The 26,423-nt window shown below is 40.3% G+C and overlaps 1 protein-coding gene across 1 annotated transcript in view; it reads right to left on the bottom strand.

Moving 5' to 3' along the window:
* LOC126282156 (putative oxidoreductase GLYR1 homolog) overlaps positions 1 to 26,423 on the bottom strand; it is a 242,411-nt gene that overhangs the window by 38,515 nt on the left and 177,473 nt on the right. The window contains exons 8-9 of the mRNA XM_049981672.1: positions 3,227 to 3,337; positions 2,760 to 2,861 (exon numbers count right to left, since the gene is read on the bottom strand). Coding sequence (XP_049837629.1) covers positions 2,760 to 2,861; positions 3,227 to 3,337 — 213 coding nt within the window. The remainder of the gene's footprint in view (positions 1 to 2,759; positions 2,862 to 3,226; positions 3,338 to 26,423) is intronic.

The following is a 26,423-nucleotide window of genomic DNA, read 5'->3' as shown; positions in this document are numbered from 1 at the left end:
AGTGTAGACTAGATATGGCTCAAATTCAAAGATACAGTATCGACAGCAATAGATATACCGTGTAAGTTAATAAGAGACAGGACTAATCCACCATGGTACACAAAACACATCAGAACACTGTTGCAGAAGCAATGAACAGAGCATTCCAAATTCAGAAGAATGCAATATCCCAAGACTGGCCAAGTTTCACGGAAGCTCAAAATTTAGTGCAGACGTCAATCCGAGATTTTTTTAATAGGTTCTACAATGGAACATTGTCTCAAAATATGGTAGAAAACCCAAAGAGATTCTGGTCGTATATAAAATATACCAGTGGCAAGAAACAGTCAATACAGTCACTGCTTGATAGCGATGGAAATGATACCACTAAAGCGGAGTAACTAAATACCATTTTCCATAATTCCTTCACGAAAGAAGATGAAGTAAATATTCCAGAATTTGAAACCAAAACAGCAGTTAGCAGGAGTGACATAAAAGTAGATATCTTAGGTGTTGCGAAACAACTCAAATTACTGAAGAAAGAAAAGTCTTCTGTCCCAGATGGTATACCAATCAGGTTCCTCTCAGAGAATCCAGACAATAGCGCCTTTCTTAGCAATGATATACAACCACTCACTTGACGAAAGGTCTGTTCCTAAAGACTGGAAAGCAGAACAGGTCACACCAATAATCAAGGTAAGGAATAGGAGTAACCCATTGAATTACAGACCCATATCATTGACCTCAATTTGCAGTAGGATTTTGGAGCATATACTGTACTTGAACATTATGTATCACCTAGAAGAAAATGGCTTATTTATACATAACCAACACAGATTCAGGAAATCTGATTCTTGCGCAACACAACTAGCTCTTTATTCCCATGAAGTAAGGAGTGCTGTCGCCAAGGGATCTCAGATCAATTCCATATTCCTAGATTTCCAGAAGGCTTTTGATACTGTTCCTCACAAACGACTATTAATCAAATTGTGTGCATATAGAGTATTGTCTCAGTTGTGTGACTAGATTCGTGATTTCCTCTCAGAGAGTTTACAGTTCGTAGAAATAGATGGTAAATCATGGAGTAGAACAGAAGTGATATCTGGCGTTCTTCAAGGTAGTGTCATAGGTCCTCTGATGTTCCTGATTTACATAAATAATCTAAGTGATAATCTGAGCAGCCCCCTTAGACTGTATGCAGATGACACTGTAATTTACCGTCTAGTAAAATCATCAGATGATCAATTCCAATTACAAAATGGTCTAGAGAGAATTTCTGTATGGTGAGAAAAGTGGCAATTGGTACTAAACGAAGAAAAGTGCGAGGTCATCCACATGTATACTAAAAGAAATCCAATAAATTTTGGATACACGATAAATCGCACAAATCTAAAGGCTGTCAACTCGACACACGCAGCCATTCTTGCAATTTCTGACTGCACAGCAAGATGAATTCTTCATGAAGACTTGAAATTTCATCCATACAAACTGGCATTGGTGCACACACTTAATCCATGCAATTTTTTTTCATTCGAAAACCTGCCTCTTCAGTAATGAGGCACGTTTTCATTTGTCTGGATGCTTTAATAACCAAAACATGCGACACTGAAGTGGTACGAACCTAAAAGAACTTCACAAGTAGTTCCTACATGTAGAATGTGTGACTGCTTGGGGTGCCTCATCCAAAATTGGCATTACTGGCCCACGGTTTTTCGAAGAGAACAATTGGGCTCTTATGATCACTTCTGAGTGTTACGTTCAGATGAGCGTTCTGTACAGATGATTGAGGAGTTCCTTCTTTCCCAAATTGAAGAAACGGGTGTGGGGGATGTCTGGTTCCAACAAGACGGCCATGGCTCATACGGCACTAATATCAATGACACACTTGCGTGAACAGTTCCCCGACCGTCTCAACTCTTTGAGGAGAGATCATCTGTGGTCAGGCCACATTCAAGATATCACTTTCAAAAGCTAATGAAATGGAACTTTAAATGTACCTCTAGGTGTAAAGAAAGTCAACTACATTAGTATCTCCAATACAGTGTGTGTGTGTGTGTGTGTGTGTGTGTGTGTGTGTGTGTGTGTGTGTGTGTGTGTGTGTGTGTGTGTAAAAATACCCTACATTTTATTATTACCCTCTTTTTCGACACTGGTAATTGGAGTTGCAACAAATAATAATACAAAATTGCAAGGTACTATATCTACTCTGTGCAGCTGCAGTTTGTTTAATACCCCATACAGCAATGATGAATTCATTCAAGTGCATCATTCTATTATCCAGTAAATATACAACACACTCATGTTTGTAAAAACACTGACTTTTTTTCACAGGAATAGCCTCTGTTTACCTATACAAGTCTACATGTTTCATTCATATACGAAGTCCATATGGTGACATGTTAACTGTAACACTGCTACCAGATATTTATTTACTCTCTAAAATTCAACACATCACAACCTGGAACTTATGTTCACTACTTGTGATACCATGCATTTGTGAGAGCGGGTTTCCGGCATCATACTACAATGTGCATCTCCTAAGAAGCTAGAGAGAGAGAGAGAGAGAGAGAGAGAGAGAGAGAGAGAGAGAGAGAGAAGCACCTCAAAAAAATAAATAAAAAATAAATAAAAAAAGCAGTTTCAGATATGTGTGTACTGTTTTGTGTATAACTTCACATTTTTGAAACAACAGTATTACATGGTAAGACACAAGTTGCATGAGTCTTCCATATTTTCAGATTAAAGTAAATATATAAGGATGACATTAATACTCATCTCACCTCTGCTATGTCCTGTGATGTCTCGGCATCAATTCCAGTCATTTCCACATAACCTTTTTCTGTAGTAATTTCTACCAGGACTCCACAATTGCCAAAAACCATCTGTAACATAACAAATCAAGACCACATTACTGTTTGAAACAGTGATGATAATAATGATACAATTAGGTAACATTCTTTTAGTTCTTAGATTGGTCAGATTATAAAAATAGGTTTGAGACATTCACATTTATGATGTTTAAATTCTCATTCTCCAGGTGCTAGCAGTTTTAAATTCAACATCTTTTGGTTAAATGAGTTCATAAAAAATTCACTTTATTTAACAGACAACTCTACAAGGTACCACTGTATGACAATATCCACTGGGGAAAGAAGACAATATGGTCAACCTGAATGAGACTGGGCTCAATGTAAAATTTGAGTGTTGTGTGCAGGTCCAAGAAATTTGAGACTACTTTCATACTTACATCTTTAGCTGCTTGTGGATCAGCAACACAAGAAAAGGTAATGTCTGCTGCCTGTATTACATCTGAGGGTGTGAGACCTTGCTGAGCACCTGCTTTCACAAAATCTCGGCACTGAAAAAGATGTGATCCATATTAGAAACATGAGAGGGAACAGCTTTTTTATCATAAATAACTGCAAGGGGGGTTAGGAATGTGTGTCCTAGCCATGGAGATACAGAGTAGGACCAGAATCAACGTAATTCGTGCTGCAAAGGATGAATCAGAATGTAGACTCCTGTTGAAGGAAGTACTCATCAGCCACTCAGTCTCATAATTTTAGTTTTCTCAGATGACTGAAAATTCTGAGAAGTTCCCAGTACAAACTGCAGTAAGAAATGTTAGCCATGATAGCAAAACAGAAGCCAAAGTTTTAAATTTCACATTCAATAAATCATTCACACAGGGGAATCTTACACTGTCATTTGACCATTGGACAGACTCCCATATGGCCAACACCGTAATAAGCACCCATGACGGGCTTGAGACTGCAAAGCTTATGTCCATGAATCAGCATGGTTCCAAAAAGCATCAGTTGTTCAAAACTCAGCTTGCCCTTTTCTCACTTGATATACTGCTAACTACAGACGAAGGGCAACAAGCAGATTTCATATTTCTAGGTTTCCAGAAAGCATTTGATGTGATGCCCCACTGCAGGCTATTAGCAAAGGTAGAATGGCTTGAAGACTTCTTAAGTAATAGAATCCATTATGTTATCGTCGACGTCAAGTGTTTGTCACAGACAAGGGTATCGTCAGTGGTGCCCCAGGGAATTGGGATAGGACTGCTGTTCTCTACACACAAATGATTCGGTGGACATGGCGGGCAGCAATCTGCTGCTGTTTGCTGATGATGCCCTGCCGTATGGTAAGGTGTCAAAATTGAGTGACTGTGGGGAAAATACAAGACGACTTAGACAAAATCTCCAGTTGGTGTGATGAATGGCACCTAGCCCTAAATGTGGAAAAATGTAAGTTTATAGAGACAAATAGGAAGATCAAACCTGTAATGTTCAGATACAATATTACTGTCCTGCCTGACACAGTCAAGTCATTTAAATCTCTGGGTGTAACACTGCAGAGCAATACGAGATTGAACAAGCATGTGAGAACGGCGATAGGGAAGGCAAATTGTCAACTTCAGTTTATTGGGAGAATTTTAGGAAAGAGTGGTTCACCTGTAAATGAGACTGCATATAGGATACTGGTATGACCTATTTTTGAGTACTGCTTGAGTGTTTGGGATCTGTACCAGGTCAGATGGAAGGAAGACATTGAAGCAATTCAGAGGCAGGCTGCTAAATTTGTTACTGGTAGAACAATATGGAAGTTGTGTGTTACAGAGCTGCTTCGGGAACTCAAATGGGAATCCCTGGAGTCAAGGCGATGTTCTTTTCAAGAAACATTATTGAGAAAATTTATGGAACCGGGACTGAAAGTTGACTGCTGAATGATTCTACTGCTGCCAACATACATTGTGGGTAAGGACCACAAAGATAAGGCTCATACAGAGGCATGTAGACAGTTGTTTCTCCCCCGCTTTATTTGGGAGTGGAACAGTAAAAGAAACGACTATTAGTGGTACAGGGTACCCTTCCCCACGCACCGTATGTTGGTTTATGCAGTATGCATGTAGATGTACCTGTACAATGCTGAATAAAGCAAGGTATTCTGCAGAGTGCACTTCCAAAAACAAAGTGTTATTAAAAGAGTTCTGAATTTAACTCGCAACAAGCAAAATGCTATTGGTATGTCATTAAAGAAAAACCTTTTCCAAAGAAATATCCCCGCTGATAATGCAGGCAAAGTGGAAGATTCACTCTTAAAATTTATTTTTTGTGTTCACCACTGACTTAACTAAACAGACAGTGACAGAAAGCTAGTCACAATTCCACTCCATAAACTTGTGAATGCGTTAATGTGTGCTTCAATCGGTGATGTCTGGTAAGCCACAAAAAATTTCAGATGTTATTTGGAATATCACAGTAGTATTAGAATGTTTTGCACTATAATGAAGACATTAAGAGAAATGGATTCTCAATTTTGAAGGGAAAAAAAAAAAAAAAAAAAAAAAAAAAAAAAAAAAAAAAAAAAAAAAACATATGCATCCTAACATAACAAACAATAATTCAATAACAAATGAAGCATGTGAACAGGAGTCAGTGTGGATCATGTAGAAAGTTATAATTTTTTGGTACACACTATGATGATGAAATGTACATGAAAAAATTTGTTATTGAGCTTCTCAAACAGTCCAGTCCAGCAATGGTTGCTCTACACATAACTGACGGTTTTGGAAATGAATAATTAAACCACTTTACACTCTGCATATTTCTACTCATTAATGTCTTATGGCGTAATTGTCTGGGGTAACTCATCAATTGGGAAGAAAGTAATGATTTCACAATGGTGAGCAGGAGGAACAATATATGATATTCAATTAAAGTTATCTTGTATGTGCTCTCTTCAAGGAGTTGGCCATTTTATCTAAAAAAAAATTAACATACTTACTCGATAATGAAAAATATCATCAATAATCCACCACAGTTTGCAAAGGTATGTCCATAGTTACAACATTAAAAAGAAAAAAAAAATCTGTATCACTCATTAGTTAAGCTCAGAAAGGATCCACTACGCTGCGGCATAAATCTTTAGTCACCTCCCCAAAAACATAAAAATGTCTGACAGATAGCAAAGTGAATTTTCAGCGTATTTTGGAATTATTTCTTCTCGACAAAAGCTCCTATACCATAAATGAATGTTTAACAATACACTTACAGTACATTTAGAATACTAAAAAGCTGTCTACTTCAATATTAAATTTGTGTTTGACTTTAACATGTGTAGTGACTAAGAATAAAATGTTTACTAAAGCAGGTTACATGTAATAGAAGTTATTAGGAAATGGCCAGTATGAATCCAATACTTATAAACAAATCTTTCATGCACAGTTTACAAAATGGCTGCTCCACACAAAAAATTGTGCTACTGGTCTGTGAAACACACAGCCAACTCACTCCTCCTCCTCGTCCACCCCACTTTTGCAGCAACATCATGGAAGATCTTTCATTCATGGAAACAATAATACCTCCTTAATAAACAGTGTTTGTTAATCATTAATGTAGTTTTATTGTTTCTCGCTGTGTAAACTGCTTTCATGTGCTTTTACTGCTTCTCGCTGTGTAAACAATTGTCAGTGTTTCCAATAATTGACTACTGCCTTATCATGCAAAATTTCGTATGCTGCAACATTATGCATAGCTCGCCTGCAATATGTACCGTAGCTATGTGTACAGCCTGAAGAACGGTTGTAGCAAGGGGATTAATATGTTAATAAATTTGGCATACATAGTAAACCAGTAGCAAATTCTAACACGTACTCACATTACGGGATTGTTTTCGAACGAGGAGAAAAACTAAGGGAGAGAAGGTGAAGTGTCTCCAATAGCGAAGTAGTAGTTTTGGTATAGATTTCTTTCATATTTTCTACCCGGAACACATAGTGTGATAGTATAAGCTAGTACAAAAGAGGGGGAAGCGAATAAGTGGGTGGTACTCAATTCTGCACCAAATAAAGGTCGCCAGGCGCTTTTTAAGTTCCTGCTTTCAAACATGAATTTCCTTCAAATTCATCATGTGGAAAACTTAATTTTGTTTTTTTGGCGAATTAGGGTCATTTGCAGTCTTCGGTATTAGCAGCTTCGCATGGCCATACACTGAAAAGGTACTCTCTTACACCTCAATTTAAAGTTAAGACGCGTTTATTGGGCCATTACCTCATCGTCATGAAGGAGCGTCTACAGTTCATGCTTACGTCTCTGCTTAATAGATGGCTCTGGCGTCCGCTACACTGCGCGGATCGACGTGCTGTTTGAGCAGTTCCTGATGGAGGGCAAAGGCATACGTCCACGTCCTGCATACAAGTCCTCGAACGCATAATCACACATTCACTACATATTTTTATTTTAAAAATAGAAATATTGCTGAATCGAATCGCTCCACACCGGAGAATGAATGATGAATGAGAATTGCGCATTTGCGAACTACGAAGGCAAAATGGCACAGTTGAGGAAAGTTCGCTTCATGACAACGTGGATGTTCGTATAACAACTCTTACATTCCTATTAGAAAACACACACCATTTTCAAAGATTTGTCAACGACTTCTGCGTTTTAATACCGATGTAGTTCTCACTTTCAATTACAGGCCAACACTCAATGAAATTGAACGAGTCTGCTACCATAACGCAGCCAATATTTTATTAATAAAGAGGGTCAGTGACATATGACAGTACGACTGCGTCCTTTAGTTTTATCAGTAAACGGAGTTCAATAAATTATATTATAAGGAGAAAATCCTATGCGCTAAACTGCGTTTTTCTTTTTCCATTTCGTTGTCCAAATAATTTGTTTCAAAGTGAAACAAATCTCTTCAAGTGCTTGAAATATCATTAAGACACACTGACAGCACGAAAGTACCATGTGTTTCATGGAGTGTGGGGTGCTGTATAGCTGACCAGCACTTCGACTGTAGAATAATCTACTGTAATAATACAGTGTAAGTTTATAATTTGCTGCCTGAGATCTGCATGTACATCTTCCTCAATTCTCTATACGGTGTCCAGTAAGAACAGAATGGTGCGTAGTGTAGGTCCTTGGGAACAGGTGTTTCCAATTACGCTTCTGAAAACTGACGTGGCATCGTCCGCAAAAACCACACATTACTCAATACAATGGGCTTCCGCTCTATAGTGTTAAAAAGGTAACTGTCATTTATGTGGTGGTATTTTCGAAATTCGTGTCGTTTTCAGCTCGCCTCTATGAAATCAAGGGCTTCTGCCTTCGAAATGTTTCCCTTCAATGTCATCTCTTATCAACGTCAACCACAGAAACTTTGATGAGCATTCTGGACACAATATTCGTTTCTATACATTTTGTTCGATATAAATATACCCGGTGTCAAAGATTATCGAAAAAGGCTAATCTCAGATATCTAAAATTTATTTTGTGCTCTGAAGAAACGTGTTTATAAGCATCCATACTCATAGTCATGAATGTTTGGTAGAAAGAAGTTTATTGTATCATATTTGGGTTCCATTCCACTTACGGGCAGTCCAAGGCGAAGTCCACCGCTTGTATGTCTTGGTGCTGGCTATTTGCCTTATATTTTCACGGTTCAGCACATGCCTAGTTTTAGTGTGTACTTGAGAAACAGGAGGCAGAAATTTACACTACGATGTTTGAGTAATGGAAACATGAACGTCATATCTTCATGGGGACAAATGATGAAGCGCATTCCTCAAGTGGTTGATCACAGACGCATTATAATTATTCCTACTTTATGTTAATCGGGAGGAAATGTATATCCTTAACCGGCTTGATGCATCATTGAACAGGAAGCACCCACAGGGAAAATAATGAATGATGTTTTCGTTAAAATTATAAAGCTAGCCCATTTGAGCAGAGCTAGTTATTAAACTTCAGAGAGGGGGGAAAAATAAACAACCGTAGAAGGTTTTTTTTAAGAAGAGAACAGGGTAAAATGTTCCAAGTTCTTAGCTTTTCGTATTAATGAAAACATAGTGAAAATGTTCCAAAAATGTTTAAATTCAGCTACTTTTGCCATAAGAATAATTTTTAATTTTAGGGATATAGTAGACAGTAATGTTAATGTTTTGCATATATTGACTTTCAGTGATGTCCTATTGAGGTAAGTCCTCAATTTGACAAAAAATATTCAATGCAAAAATGAAAATAATTAGATTTACAATTAGAGTTCACTCTCGTACATCTTGCAGGCATCTGTTTAAACAATTAGGAATATTCACCACAACTACGCTGTACATTTCTTCACTCGTGAAACCTGTTAACAATCCATTGTAGACATTCCAATTTGTCTCTGCAGTCTTTTCTTCGACACCAGGAAGTACGTGATACGTGATCCGCACACTTCAGCGGTACTCCAGTATAATCTGCACTATTCACGTATTTCAGTTACTCTCATCGCAAGAAACACAAGCGAGCGAACAGATTTTACGCCGTAGCGAATCAGACAACCAATGAGGCACGTATGGAGTTTGTATTGAGCATGGGTGCCCCTTGCGTATGAAGCTGTCGACAAGGGCGTCAGTATCAGACGCACACAATCCAAACCGCCTCAACTGGCTTACAACGGCCCCTACATTTCAGTTGCGACTAGACCAAGGCCATAAATAACACAGCTGAAAAACTAAATACTCTGAGACACGACTGCTATATTTAGCGATACTGATTCTTTCCCTCACCACCACCACCACCACCACCACCACCACCACCAGCCTCTCTCGACCAAAACGAAAGAAAAAGTTTTTAAGTGCTCCTGACGGATATTCTATGGTTCCAGAGTTCTCTGTACAAAATCTGAATAGTTATATGCAGAATTTCGCGAAGAAAACCATATTCGTGAAACTTTTAATTTTTGGAAAAAAGGAATATTTTTTTCGCATTTTTTTGAGATCAAAATTTTCTCCGCTGCTACTGCTTTCTTGGCGAAATTCCGCACAATTATTCAAATTTGGTACAGACAACTCTATAATTATAGTATTCCTGTCAAGAACTCCGAATAAAATAGATATTTCTCTAAAGTCTGGTATAGTATTCCTGTCAAGAACTCCGAATAAAATAGATATTTCTCTAAAGTCTGGTGCCAAACCAGTTACTTACATTTTTTAATTCCCTAGCAAAATATTAATTTCAAATTATTGCTAAATGATGGAAGAAGTGTAGCGAATGGCGCAAAATGCTTTTATTAATATTTTTAAAAAAGAAAATGTTTCACGTCAACTAAGCTAAGACTATCGAGCTAATATCGACGTATTTAAAGATATTTAGCAAACAGTTACTGCGAGGGTAGATGTGTGTGTTTTTTCAAGGAACACAGTTTTATTAGTTCTCATTGTTCATTTATTGCTACCTGGAGTAGAGGCAATAATTTATTCCATATTTTGTCATTCAGTACGCAGTATTCTTTGTGTAGAACTACGCTCGGCGTAGCGAAATTTATCTTAGTTAGATGCGCATTCTAGGGCCTCAGGCATAATGTTTATGGTCCAGGCTGTAGAAAAGTCTTCAAATTCCTGCTCTCAGGCGAACTTGTTAGAAAATGGACTCGCCACACTGGCGTCTACCAAGTGACTGGGCTATTTCTGAGTTAGGAAGGGAGTTTTAGTCGGTGAAGATTCAGGATTTTGATGCGGTACGGCGAGCAAGAGTCGCACGAAGAGTTGCGAGATTATTGCTCATCTCTCAATACATGTGTACAACTGCTGAGATGCCTGGTGAATATCGTGAATGAACACGCCGACGGCTGCCGGGTGATCGATGGCAGATACTTCCGAGATGGACACGGGCGGCACAACAGTTACGTGTTCGGAGCTGGCTGGCTGTGAGATTTATTGACATACTGAAAGTAACGTGGCGACACGAGGGTTTTCGTGTTGTCGCCAGGGCCTACCACAATCTGGTGGGTCTTGAACCGATCAGGAAGAGGCACTATATTGCCTCTTTAATTTGTCGAGGCGAACCACTGAAACCCGTCGCAGACGACCGGTGGACTATGCTCTCACTATCTGAAGTTTCGACGGCTTCGCAACCAGGGGGCGCAGGTTCGGCACCTGCGTCTAGTAGGTACAGCGGCGTTCACGTTCCTGACCGTGCCTGACCAAGGCGGTGGCTGCACAATGGCGGTGCAGCAGAGTACAATAAATTGAGTGATGTTAACCCTAACAATACCAACGTACTTTCCATAACGCGTAACACCAGGAAGGAGGTACTTTATGGCCGCCACAAACAAAATAAAAAATAAATCGTTCATTGTTGTGAACTTCTAGTAGCAACATAGTTTTTAAATATGTATTGATGAATAAGAAGATCCTGAATCTGAAAATGTCCTATCAGTACCGATGCATTTTCCATTGTGAATACACAGGGAGAAGGGGTACTTTAAAACCACATTTTTAAAAAAAATCCAGATTTCGTTATCCTTACGTTTCATTCACAAAGTAGCTTTTAAAGATATGTAGATGTGTAAGAAGGGCCCTCAATTTTCAAACAGATGGCATTCGTTTCAAATGTAACATTTACTATTAAGACTCAAATTTTTGTGTTACATTTAACTGGAAATTCAAAACTAAGGATTCTAGTATACGAAACCTATAAAAATAAATACTTTTCAAAAGTTTAAAAATCGAAGTACATGACTAGATTACAATGTTTTCACAAATTGGGCATCAAGTACCACTTCTCAGTATTGCGAGGGTTAATTTAAAATAGTAACCTACAGATAACACGGAAATGGAAGAAAGCTCAATTTTATCAAAGCGCCAGGGAGGTCACAGTGACGAATTTGAAGTGGAGGAAACATCATTAGAAAATAAGGCGTAGTTCAGTAGAAGTGGTTGTTGTGGATCGGGAGGTGAGAAAGCTCCAACTGGTTCCAGGAAATACCTCTGTGGTAAAAAAAAGCTCTTGGAAGACAACACACAAAAATCTGTGCCTAGCAAATCTAATAGTTTAAGTGTAGGAAAATCTGAGGTGACGAGAACCAACGAAATAACGTTATCACATTTGTCGTGGATTATTATGTCCCACAATGTGCATTTATGACTCAAGGTCAGAGGTCTAGAACTAGTTAGAACAACTACACGTAATAGAGAGAGAAGTATATTAACTGACGATAACTGTGGAGCAAGAGTCATTAATTGTCTACTATCCAGACCCGAGTGGAGGCAGCAATTGTTTGTATGTATGGAGGGCACCATGAACGTTACGTATACTGTGTTCCTTAATGTACCAATGATGGAACTGGGAAAGACAGTTTATTAGTTGGAGAACTATTTATTAATACATTATTTCATTAATGTTTTTTATTTAATTAACGAGAATAACGGTGTTAAAAGTACTTATCTTCATGATTAGGGTAATTAACTGCAGTAGCAGCAACAGCAGCTTGAACCCGTTCCAATATTATCGCTGATACAGAACAACAGAGAAGTATACAAAATCAGAAGCTCTGCTTAGGTGTAATCGTGAATTTTGAGCGCACCTCGCAGCTGGTTTTGGTAGAACTGGCTCATAAATACGAATGAATTGGAATAGATTAGTATGGATGGATACACTGTCGATATTGATGCTACGCAATCTTGAGAAATATATATATAAAACCATTCAACAGTAGCAAGAGAGATTCTTAAAGAATAGACGAAAATGAATATAAATATTTTCAAACCATTTTTATGGGCAATGGTCATTGTGGGTAGCCGAGCTATGTTTGGAGTGACGTGGATAGGAAGGATATTCATTATACATACATCAAAAAAATTTTGCATCACCTCGGTTCCGGGAGTTCCGGAACCTGTACAGAAAATTGAAATAGTGATCAACATAAAAATCATTTCCGACCTTTTTATTGCTCATGAAAACCACACATTGCATGTTGTACCACCATACGGCGAGACCTTCAAAGGTGGTGGTCCAGATCGCTGTAGACACCGGTACCTCCAATACCCAGTAGCACGTCCTCTTGCACTGATGCACGCCTGTATTCATCGTGGCATACGATCCACAAGTTCATCAAGGTACTGTTGGTCCAGATTGTCCCACTCCTCAACGGCGATTCGGCGTTGATCCCTCAAAGTGGTTGGTGTGTTATGTCGTACATAAACAGCCCTTTTCAATCTATCCCAGATATGTTCGATAGGGTTCACATCTGGAGAACATGCTGGACACTAGTTAAGCGATGTCGTTATCCTGAAAGAAGTCATTCACAAGATGTGCGAATTGTCGTCCATGAAGACGAATGCCACGCCAACATGCTGCACATAGGGTTGCATAATCGGTAGGAGGACGGCACTGACGTATCATACAGCCTTTACGGCGTCTTCCATGGCCACCAGCGGCGTATGTCGGCCCCACATAATGCCACCCCAAACCATCAGGGAACCTCCACCTTGCTGCACTCGCTGGACAGTGTGCATAAGGCGTTCAACCTGATCGGGTTGTTTTCAAACACGTCTCCGGCGATTGTCTGGTTGGAAGGCATATGCGACACTCATCGGTGAAGAGAACGTGATGCCAATCCTGAGCGGTTCATTCGGCATGATGTTGGGCCCATCTGTAACGCGTTGCATGGTGTCGGAGTCTTAATATGACGTCCTGTGGCTTCACGAAAAGCATTATTCAATATGGTGGCGTTGCTGTCAGGGTTCCTCCGAGTCATAATCCGTAGGTAGCGGTCATCCACGACAGTAGTAGCTCTTGGGCGGCCTGAGCGAAGCATGTTATAGACACCTGCTGCCGCTCTAATCTCCTCCGTGTCCGAAAAACATAGATTTAGTTCACTCCGAGACGCCTGGACACTTCCCTCATTGAGAGCCCTTGCTGGCACAAAGTAGCAATGCGGACGCGATTGACCCGCGGTATTGACCGCCTAGGCTTAACTGAACTACAAGACAACACGAGCCGTGTACCTCCTTCCTGGTGGAATGACTGGAACTGGTCGGCTGTCGGACCCCCTCCGTCTAAGAGGCGCTGCTCATATATAGTGGTTTACATCTTTGGGCGGATTTAGTGACATCTCTGAACAGTCAAAGAGACTGTGTCTGTGATACAATATCCACAGTCACCATCTATCTTCAGGCGTTCTGGGAACTGGGGTGATGCAAAACTTTTTTTGATGTGTGTATATATTTATATATAATAAGGTAAGTTACATAGGTAGTCCACGGTAAGACCACTGCTCAACAAGAGTGTAAGATGAGTGTTCCGCATTTCCTGTAGAGACGTTTCTGCTGTGGTATACATGGGAGTGAAATGGTGCAGCAGCTGGAAACATACTCTGAAGTATGCGGGACGGTACAGTTCTTGTGGGCAAGTTGAAACAATACCTGAGGAGGGAAGATGTTTCCCAACGACAAAAGCATTAACTCAGCGGTTCTCGGGTGGCTCCGTGACCAAGGAGCCAATATCCGTTGTCGAAGAACTGAAAGATTAGTAGAACGTTGCGCTGGCTGTTTACAGCTAGCTGATGACTATGTTGAAAGTTACTTGACCTGCCATAATAATGTGTGAATTACTTTCTGAAGTTCCCTGATACACAGAGTAGTTTATTTACTTTAGTGGGGAGTAGCTTAAGACTGACTGTTTAGAAAAATATATAAATATATTTATGGTGTTTTAATACTTTATTTTACTACACTGGCTTATAAGTGGTGACAGAGAATGACCGAATTTGATGTTTCTGATGTCGCAATTATTATTAAGTAGTAATATAAGGCCCCCTCTGGATTTCAGTTGTCATGTATAAAAGCACTACATGCCAAAGGAAGGTTTTCACTTAGGTAAAAGGTTACAGAGACATTATATATGATATGATAAGGTAAGGTAAGTAGATTTCTTACGTTTAAAAACGTGTTAAGATATCTAGCGTTGGAGAGCGGTGGCCCAGAAGGAGAGCCTAGGTATTTCGTAGAGACATCCAGCTGTTTCAATGCAGCCCAGCAGTCCCTTTATGTGTAGGGCTGTTTCTCTCTTTTTCTCACCACCCACGCCCATGTGTCTAGAACTATTTATCTCTGTTTTTCCCCACCGTTGACAATCAACCAACTTATTAGCTTGTTCCATAGATTCGGCAAATTCAGCTCGATTTGCTTCTGTTATGTGGGGACGGATGTAACGACTCAGATAAATACGCTTTTTTATTGCTCGGTAAAATATTGATTTCAAACTTATAAGCGAGGAAAAATATTCCCTTCAAATTGCTGCTGCGTGATTCCAGAAGTGGGTCAAATAGGGCAAGATCTTATTAATGTTTTTGAAATAAATCTGCCCACACTATGTATCTACTCATTGCATTACCAAGCAATGAGTTCCGAGTAATTCAGTGTCCGGGAAATTAAAGAACATGAGGTGTAGGCGCAGGCAACGGCCAAATAGCGTAGAGACCAGAACTCGCCGTTACAGCGTCTAATAAGACAAATTTTATACAATGTATTCGGTACTCTTTGTATTGTATCAGTAATATACTGACTGTGATACATGATGGCGAGAAGCTAGAGCTATTGCAATTAATATTAACTGATTCTTTTTAAAGTTAGCAATCAATCACTGTGAAACGCGGTGCCTGAACATTTCTTTAATGAATAAATAATTTTATTTGCTCTCAGCAACTCTTGATTTTCTTTTGTAAACTGAGTAAACGTGAAGTGAAATTATTTTCACTGGACTTCAGTGTCTGCAGTTTCTTTTACTGCCACGTGGACCTAAGATAATCATTATTCCACACACTGTCACTTAGCATTCTTATGTTGAACCATGCCCGGAGTGGCGGAATTTTACCATCAGAGTCAGATGCATATTTAAAACCCCAATAATGAGTTTTGTGCCGGTAAATTTATATTTCCTGGGGATTCTTATGTACGACCATTCTAGCAGTTGTTCGCCCCATTGGAATAAAAGAGCCTATAAGCCAAACTCCACCTTCCAATTTTAGCTCGGATTATTATGAACCTTATTCCAAAATTATTAATAAAAGGAGACGGATCGGAAAGGGAAAATGGAAGAGGTTGAGCTACCACAGCATAAAACAAGAATCGACAGTAATCGTTAAATAAGTTTACTGGACCGCCTTTCATAGTAAGTAAAATTGGGTGCGGAGAACGCCACATGTGGCTTGTGCCACAAACTGCTGAAAATTTTGTTTCAAAATTCGAACAGAACATTCACTGTACTTTCCGTACAAAGAGGCGGTGAGTATTTATATATATGACAAAGTAAAATTCTGCACCGGCAATCTCTAAGGACATCATTAATAAAATTTAAAAAAAAGTTTTTATCTGAGCTTGACGTGTACTAAGGAATGTTAAATGTTACGTTTGCTCACTACTTCTCTGCGATGTGCAAGATGGACATTAAAGAAAAGAATCGAAGTTTTCGAGATGTGGGTGTACTGCAGGGTACTTAAAGATACTGAGAACTATGAGACTGACAAATGAAGTCTATGAGTGTTAGCAGAGACAAAGACGCGGCAGCACAATTAAGAAAAGACTGCATGTTTAGAGCATATCATGCGAAACGAAAAACATTGATTCTTGTAGCTGGTAACTGTAGGCAGAAGAGAAACCGAAACAAAGCAGAGCTGAAAGAAAGAGAACGCCTTGGCTGTGAAACACGAGGCAATAAATTGGGCTACGTATTATTTAGTCGCTGACGAATACCGCAAAAAACTGAGATGTTATGGAAAGCATGATCGCAAACGTTCATTGGTTGATGGTCATTCAAAGAAGGATCAAGTTATCGAATTTCTGCTGTTTGCTGTCCCAACGTTTCTGTGATAGAACTGTATGATTTTTATGGACAGGCTACGACCAATAGAATCAGATTCCTATATTAAAAAGGTTGTATGCCCCTATAATCTCGTTTGACAAAATACTGTACGAATTTAATTTCTTCAGGCATCCAGACAGTATCTCTGCAATCACTTGCCCCTGTGCTGCCAAAGACAGGCAACACGCCGCGAACCGTAGCCAAAATCCTATTCCCACGAATTGACAGAAAGGAGAGAGCGGAGCGCCTCGGTGAACGGTCGGTACATTCGGGCAGCACAGGGTCCGCGCATGCGCGCTCGCGCAGAAATCAATATAGGCCGGCAACACCGCTCGCAGCCCTGAACTCGCCGGAACTGGCTCTCGCTGCTGCCTCTCACTTATGTTAACGAAAACATTGCTCGAAGTACGTGTGGGCGAAACTGCGTCATGGACATCACTTAACACTAGCCGTACCAAGACATTTCCATTACGCGCATTACCAAGGGAGGGGAGGAATTGTCCAGAACCTCAAAATTTCTTTAACACACACTTAGCAAAATCAACGCTCGTTCGATATCGTGTAATACGTACGACTTTACGTCCATCACAAACAGTATATAAAAATGCATATTTCATTGTTGTTGACTTTTAAACTCAACATACTTTTTACGGAGATATTGATGTGTAAGGAAGGCCTGAACTTGGGAACACTGAATAAGGCATCCACTGGGCAAAATGACATCTACTACTGAGACTTAAATTTTTGGGTTATATTTAACTGAAACATTTAAAACTTTTGTAGAATCTGGTAGAATTCATTAAAAACTTTTTTTTTCAGAATATGAAAACAAAGTTTCAGAATAGATAATATTTTCATAAGGTGGTCATGAAGTACCATCCTCCCTTATTATTGCGAAAATTAAGCTACGTAATTTTATACGACAATTAACGATTCAAGAGACTCAGTTTTTTTCGGGTATCGCTTCTTATTTAAAGCGCCGAGTGCAACACTAACGTTATTACTGAAAAGACTAACATTTTAAGGGCAATAAAGACCATACGAAACAGGTAACAAAATTCCTTTTCATTAAAAAAAAGCAAATCGATTAAATTGCTTTCAATTAAGTTTGAAAGTAACGTTGCTCAGTTCGTGATAGTGTTTTATTATACCTGACGACAACCACTGTCTTTATGTTCAAAGAAACTAGTTTCATCTGTGTTTAACAGCCATCTACAGATAAATATCGCAGTATAGAATTCAGTACAGGCATAAGCTTTCGCATGATGTTGCAAGTGAGAACGCGCGCTTCTGTTTTACGAGGCTTCTTATGCTACAGCAGTGATCTGAAGAGACTGTAGATCACAGCTGAAAATTGTCATTGTAAAAATAGGTAATAGTCTTCAGGTATAATAAAGGAAAGAAAACAATCACTTTTTAAACGCGTCTTTCTTATACTCGATATTGACCATGTCTTATTTCACAAAACACTGCTGAAGCCTTTCACACATGCTGTACATGGCTTGGAACATTTTGTCGCATCGTGCCCATTAATTGTCGTACAGTTCCAAGGAGAGCTTTATAAAATCGGAAAAATATATGATCAAAAAGTCAACATTTTTTTATCGAAATATTGAGTGAACGACGAGAAGTGTAGACTGGGATATCACACTGTTGAAATGATTCATCCTACGTTAACTTTAGTCAACTTGAGCGTCAGACGTTCCATTATACTCCAGTACTGAAAATATCATATCATCGGAAAAAATTGGATCCTTCACAACTTCGGCTACCGCGCACCACTGTAGTATGCGATTTTCGAATGGTACGAGATGAGTCCTTTTTGTACTATGAGGATTGGTTGGTATGGAAGACTGGAGGATGTCTGTGTCGTGTGAACATAGCAGGTGCAGTGCCTAATTCAAGGGTAAGGATAAATACGTAGTTCGGAAGCACCGAGCGAGGCAGCGCAGTGTTCTGATAGGCAATGGACACATTCGGAAGGGCAACGGTTTATATTCCCGTTCGACCGCCCAGCTTCAGGCTTTTTGTCGCGTAATACAAATGCCTTTGGAATGGATTCGTCTGGTCTATCTTCCTCATCCTTTCCGAATCCGAACTTGTGCTATGGCTCTAATGACATCATCGACAGGACGGTAAGATCCTTATTTCGTCAATCTGTACGGAAAGAAAGTAATTAGAGTTTACTTTCCCGCTGAGTGATTCAATTACTAAATCACAAAGTATTTGCATTAACATAGGAGCAACTTCAACACTTTATGCACTTTCGTCCTATATAAAATGCTTGGCTATCAATAGCCCGTCAATGTGGACTTCAGTATCTTAAGCAGCAGACATCAACAGTGGCACTGTCCACGGAGCTATCGTGACATTCGCCTTAAACGGTATCGGGAAACAACTGTGGGTGAACACGGCTTTGAGTTCCACTTATCCTAAATGATAGGTCAGTGCCTTACAGCCAAGTTCTCATTCAAAATCGTCGAAACTTTGATATTTGTATTGCATTTTTTGAAAAGTTGTGTGTCTAGAATGTTAGGGCAGAGTTTTTTTTTTTTTTTTCCCAAGTGGTGTCACGGTCGCTGTGGGACGCTCTCGGCCGGAGACGTCAGGCTCCAGTAGAAAACTTGTCATGCCGTGACGCACGTTCACAAAATGAGTGTTGCAGTATGCACACAAAAAAGCTGACTACCAACGCATTTCGTCCAGCTCAGCTAGATTGGCTATTCTTGCCAAGAGGAACGAAGGAATTGCTCTCCAGGAACAATTCGAATCAGACGAAGGGTTGTTACATGGTCCTGGAATTTCAGTCTAAAAATAAGTAACGAAAACACTTTTTCTGGTCAAATTTTGATCCGCTATACTAAAGTGGACATTTTGAATTCTGAAAATCTAACTACATATTTGTCTTCAGCAACATCAAAACAATACAACAAAGTGTAAGTTTTATGAAAATTGAACTAATAATAAATATAAAAGTTTACACTAAGCTTTCAACAGGTTTTTCGCGTGAGCTGATATTTGAAAACTCCGTTCAGCATAAAATAAAAGCGGTTCAACATATTAACTTATACCTTTGACCCACGAAAAGTAAACACTTTTCTTTGGAGCTTATTTTTACGAAATTTCAGTCACCAACTTTCTCTTCCGAATGCGAAAATATTTTGTTGAGCCCAACCTACATAGGTAGGAATGATCATCAAAATAAAATACGAGAAATCAGAGCTCGAACAGAAAGGTTTAGGTGTCCGTTTTTCCCGCTCGCTGTTCGGGAGTGGAATAGTAGAGAGATAGTATGATTGTGGTTCGATGAACCCTCTGCCAAACACTTAAATGTGAATTGCAGAGTAGTCATGTAGATGTACATGAAATTTGTTAGTATGAATTATGTTTTGTAAAGCCATAAGAAGTGAAACAAACCACCAAAAAATCTAACTCGAAGTTCGAGTTAGCACCTTATAGTTAAATTTACGTTTATTCCTACATCTACATGGGTACTCTGCAAATCTCATTTAAATGCCTGGCAGAGGGTTCCTCGAACCACCTTCTACTATTCCAATCTCGTATAGCGCGCGGAAAGAATGAACACCTATATCTTTCCGTACGAGCTCTGATTTCCCTTATTTTATCGTGGTGATCGTTCCGCCCTATGTAGGTCGGTGTACAACATATTTTCGCATTCGGAGAATAAAGTTGGTGATTGGAATTTCGTGAGAAGATTCCGTTGAAACGAAAAACGCCTTTTTTTTTTTTAATGATTACCAGCCCAAATCCTTTATCATTTCTTTGACACTCTCTCCCATATTTCGCGATAATACAAAACGTGCTGCCTTTCTTTGAACTTTCTCGAAGTACTCCGTCAGTCCTACCTGGTAAGGAACCCACACCGCGCAGCAGTATTCTAAATGAGGCAGTCTCCTTAGTAGATCTGTTACATTTTCTAAATGTCCTGTCAATAAAACGCAGCCTTTCGTTAGCCTTCCCCACGACATTTTGTCTGTTTTCGTTGTGATTAGGTAGAATCTCCCATAAATTTAAAGTAGCATCGACTGACGTTATCCATTTTTGATTCCAGATAACTGCTGAGGGGCAACACTGCACCCAGTCTGTGTACTTCAAACTCTCAGACTCTCGATCAAACCACAATTACAGGAGCCATTTTGTTTTTTATTGAAAATCTAAAATAAAGTTCAAAGTATGATCAATCCTAATCCCCAAACAGATCCTTTGCATGTCTTCCCACCGTCTCAAAAAATTTCTAAACTTTGCCTGTTTTCTGTTCATTTGAATTAGAACGTGGCCTTAAGCACTTGGTCCGCTCACTCCGTGTTTAGATATAGACGTAGCGGTACTGAATTTTGGTATATATGCTAATATTTTCAATGGATACTTCTAATAAAATACTAGAGCGCGCATGTTCTTCACTGCATCTATACGTATCGGCAAAACATTCTATACGACAAACTCTCGTTCGTTCATCATTCAAATCACTCACAAGTGGTAGTGCGATTCCGCTCGACACGTCGGAGCTCGTTCGAATCCTAATTCGTTGCTAATAGTTCCCTAAAAAGAAGAGGCGAAGTGTTGATTTGGGGTTACTGGTCATCGACCAGGTGTGCCAGTCCCTGGGTGTAAATTCCAAATCTTTACGCAATGCCTCGTAGAGTGAGGGCATGTGACATTGTAATCCTGTTTCGCGAAAGACAGATGCCAATAAACACGATTAAAATGAGAGAGAGAGAGAGAGAGAGAGAGAGAGAGAGAGAGAGAGAGAGAGGCAAGCGGCTGCACAAACTACTAGACGGTCTCCTCGTTAACATTTCCACGTCTCTAGTCTCCCTCCCTAACCGTTTTCGTTACATTTAGAATCGTGTGGCCACGTCATCTCCCATGACGTAGTATTAGCGAAGACGCACCTCTGCTTCGCATGTGATGTTCTGACTTGTGGTTCTGGCCTTCACTGTACGTGGACTCGTATGCAAAAAGGAAATATTTTATGTGCCACCGAGAAAGGTGGCGCATTCGTGACACTGGTTTCTATTAAAATCCCCTCCCGGCCACCCATATTTAGGTTTCCGTGATTTCCCTCAACCATTTACAACGAATTGAAGGGACAGACGGTTTTATTCACCACCTTTCATCAATTCGAGCTTGTACTCAGTCTCCAATGACCTCGCCGTCAACGGGAAGTTCAACACTAACTGTCGCGTGGAGTGGCCGTGCGGTTTGAGGCCCCATTCGCGGATCGCGTGGACCCTCCCGTCGGAGGTTCAATCGTCCCTCGGGCGCGCGCGCGCGCGCGTGCGCGTGCGTGTTATTAGCATAAGTTGATTTAAGCAGTACGTAAGTCCAGGGACCGATGGCCTTAGCAGTTTGGTCCCTTAGGAATTCACACACATTTAAACACCAATTTCCCTTCCCTATTACGTAAGTTGCCGTGCGGTAGCGTGACATTTTGTCACCACAGCTTTCATATCAGTAGAAGTGCCTGAGAACGAATTACCAACAATAATTTCCATGTACAATAAAAGCACAACGTACAGAATGGAGTACAACGGACATTTTACCAGCAGTAGAACTCGAACTGCTGTTGTGAAGTTACGAGAACGAAAATAACTTTCTCTGCGAACAGGAATGGAGAATGTACGGAGTATGTTCACCTGTCTCTCCGTTCTTTAGATGACTACTACTGTTCATTACGAGAGCTGTTAGGTTTAGCAGGAAAAAATGTTAACAGCGTCAGTCTCAAGTACAATATGAAAAAGATGACATCTAAAGTCACCTAGCTGTACTGTGTGTTAACACTGAGGCCTCGCTCATTATTTGCATTAGAGCTTCAGGTTTTGGCATGTCTTTGTTGCAGGAAAACTTAAGGCGCGTAAGAATTAAGTAGAGGTGAGGTAGCGGTGCGGTATGAAGTTTCGGGATCACTGGTAAGCATGCGAAGGCACTGAAAGGCTCAACGAGGAATTCGTAATACTTTTGATAAAAATCCAACGAACATTGTCGGCGGCAATTGATAACAGGCACTGTCGTGGATGCAACATAAGGAACACTGTTACTTTAAGAAAAGACTCCAATGCTGTTATCAATGATGATATGTTCACCAGAAATTTAAGAAGTCTTTGCTGGGAGTATCTTGCGTTAATGATCTAACATCTTAACAGAATCTTCCCCTGGGGTCAGAACCACCGCGAAGAATATTACCTGTAAGAATTCGAACCCACAATATCTCATACACAATGGTGACAGATGGTATTAGCTGGAACTTTGGTGGTATCAAAGCGGACAACTATTTGTGGTGTGCTCAAGTGAAGTGGTTTCTCTCACTGTTTTGTTAAAAGATATAGTTGTCAATATATGGCGTGCAAGACCCGACATGTGTGTGCTGATAAAGAACAGTTACGCCCGAAGATTATGGTTTGGCACTAGATTACGGCCACTGTATCTTTTGCTAACTGACGGGTGAGATGACATCGTCCACACGGATGGCCAGCGCGTGGTTCAGGTCTCATGCCCTGTGATTTTTCCCCATTTCATTGCAGTCAAAAAAGATGTGCGGCAAGAGATACAGTGAATGAATAGGAACCAACTATGATATTTGAGCCCCCCCCCCCCCCCCCCCACACACACACACACAACCCACGCAAGTTATTAAAGCGGGAGCTTGAAACCTAGCAGACATGTCACAAAGAATGTCTTGCATGTAAGAGAGCTTTAGTTGGCAGTTATCGGATATCGAGCTAACCGCTACGGATTGGGGAATGTAACATCCAATGCTTATTAGGAGTGGTACCTTGAAAATAGCGAGTGACCTTATCCACCCAGTTTGCATTACATTAAATGCACTACACGCGATATGTTTTAATCAAGAAACTCGGCATACTTCCAGAATATCATGTTGTTCTCGCCAGCAATCGAAACTATAACAAGTGCTACAGTTTTGATTTATACTTTGCTTGCTTTCCTCATTGCGTTGGTGCGGTACAGCTACTTTAAGAAGTTCATTTCTTTCATAAGTCCACAGCAAAAGGTACGAGGGCGATAATGGTCCAATTCTGGCCAAAGAGCTTACGGGAACGTAATCGAGTGGCTTTTCGACAGCCATCTATATTTCGTCAGGCGCTGAACCCACATTTTCAAGGTGAAAATGCTACGAGAGAGCACTTTGCAAAGAAATTAAATCTCGATATGCTGAGCATATACAAAAAGAGAATGCAACACTACAAACAACTAGCACGATCACACAACCAAAAATCACCAACGTCAGAAATTGCTGTTATACACTGAAAATTTATCACCAACGGCAGAGTGAGTAGTATTAACTCAGTCCCTCTGTGTAACCAGAGAGCGAGAAGGATTCACACAGAACCTCCATCTATTTATAAAATTAGACGCAACTGCTTCCTTAATAACACTATCCCGACAGTTGGAAGAGCACGCTAGGATCTCTGTGTAGCAATTTATCAAATGTTTGAGAGGAGCTGAAACAAGACTCCCTAGAAATTACGCAAAGGATTTTTGTCCGCACAGGTTTACAACACATCCAGCTAGTTGGCTTATCGACATTCACTACGATTCTAAAGAAGCGACGTGATTTGCCACACCCCCGATTAGAGGAAGTGGAAGTCACATGCCTTGTGTCAACAAGGAAATATGAAGAATGGTGTACCAGTATCGACTGATGTGTTATGAAGACCTATCCAACGGCAGTTTCTAATGGACTTGATGAACAATAACACCTGAAAAGCGGCATGGGTCGGCCGTCACGAACACATCGCATCAGTAAGCAAGAATTGCCGTGCAAGAAGAGAAAACACGTGAGGAAAAAGTACATAATGCGCATTTGTTTGTTGTGTAAAGTACTTTTAAGTACTGTCAAACTAGCAGACTACTGTCCTGTCACCCTGAAACTGCCCAGGAAGATATGTACATTAAATTTATTTTCCAGCTGTTAATTTTGTTCGTGCCACGCCCAGCTATTTTACTGTCTCGAATACACGACGGCTGTGCGACGGTTCCAAGCCCAATGAAATATTTAAAGAGGTCTCCGTGAAGGGAATCAGCCGCCAGGTAGCGCTGGCAACATTGTGTGCAGTGAGCGACTGGTGCGGCTAACCTGTCGATAAAGCGGCCAGTCATTACAGGCACTCGAGGTAGGTGCTACGAACAACGAGCTGGAACCCTCTAAAGCCCTTTCTCTCACAGGAAGTGACGTGCATGATACGAACAATATGATTCCACTGCAGAGCCTCCTGTTCATGATTACCAGATAAATACGACTCTCGCGACTGCCATTCACGGTTCTATACACACGCATGGGTGGCAAAACCACTGCTTCGTCTTCATTTCTGTCCGTTATTACACTTTTTATCGATGTCACCAGTCAGCATCCATGTTTTACAATTATATTTTTTTTAAACTTCAGTCTATATGTAAGTACTGAATTTATAATTCTACTCCTATAATTTAAAGCCACTTGGGCCACTGCTACACATGGTGCCCCGGGAGGAATGGTCAATGTTCAGGTATACGACACCACATCTTTGATACTGTGAAATAAATCTCTTGCACTGGAAGCTCTTCTCTCTCCGTCTTTTGAGAGGTGGTAGTATGGACCAAAACAAGAAAATTGACCAATATACACGGGCTCTAAAATGCATACCTCCAGAGCTATGATCACTTGTTCAGTAGAAGAGCCGTGCTTCACAGTAGCAAAGATGTAGTGCTCCTAGCTCTTAGGGTATGCATTTCAGAGCCTATGTTTACCAGATGTGTTTTTTTTTTCTTTTTTGCTTCGAATGGTCGCTCCTGCCATATCCTTGACCACAGACCTTTTCTTCTAGGACACCCTGTATAATTCCAAAAATGCTGTAAAATTTTAAACATTTCGATGATGCTCTCAAACTTTAGGAGGTATGTTTCCCTCCATCTTCTTAAGTCTTCAACAATCATGCTGGTTAGCAGCAATTCGCCATGCATTTGTGTCTCGGTCTTCCTCTTGAGTGTGGTTTAGGTGGTGCAGCTCGTATCCTCCATTATCTGGTGACGTACTCCAGTCTCGGCCTGCCTCTCTTATTTTTCCTTTCAACTGTCCCTTCAATTATACTTTCAATGATATCTTCACGTCTCAGCAGATGGCCGACGCATCTGTCCCTTCTGCGGAGACAAGGCTTCTCTTCCTCCACTCTGTGGAGCACCTCTTCGTTTCGTCTTGTCTATCCAGGGAATCTTGAGTATTCTGCGGTAGCCCACAACTCGAAGGCTGTTATTTGTGTTTTTCTGTTTCTCCAAGCGTTCACGTTTCGCTTTCGTACAGCAACACACTTCAAACAAACGTATTTATAAGGTTTTCCCTGAGAAGTTTGTCTAAGCTGCTGGACGTGAAAAGGTTTCTTCTCTTGTTAAAAGAAGCTTTTTGCCTGGTAGATTCGTCTTGCAATATTCTTCCTTGACCTTCCGTCTGATGTAATTTTACTCCCTAGGTAGACAAGCAATTCGACGGTCTCCAGTCGGTCATGTTAAGTGAGCACTAAGCAACGGTGTTTTGTATGCTCATCACTAATATTTTTGTTTTACTTTATTAATACTTGTATTATACGAAGAGCTGAAGGGGGTTTCCCTTTGGGCAAGCATCGTTTCTGAATGCCCTGCATCTTCACTTAACATAGTCATATCATTAGCAAACCTCAGCATGCCCATTATTAATTTAATTCCTCCTATTGCTCCCAGGTTCTCCCTAGCTTCATTTATCGCCCTCTGAATGTATCCACTGAACAAGACTGGAGAGAGTGAACAGCCCTGTCA

The sequence above is a fragment of the Schistocerca gregaria genome, chromosome 7 (genome assembly GCF_023897955.1).
Source record: "Schistocerca gregaria isolate iqSchGreg1 chromosome 7, iqSchGreg1.2, whole genome shotgun sequence".
In the NCBI taxonomy this organism is placed as follows: Eukaryota; Metazoa; Arthropoda; class Insecta; order Orthoptera; family Acrididae; genus Schistocerca; species Schistocerca gregaria.
This window is presented reverse-complemented; position numbering and strand designations above follow the sequence as displayed.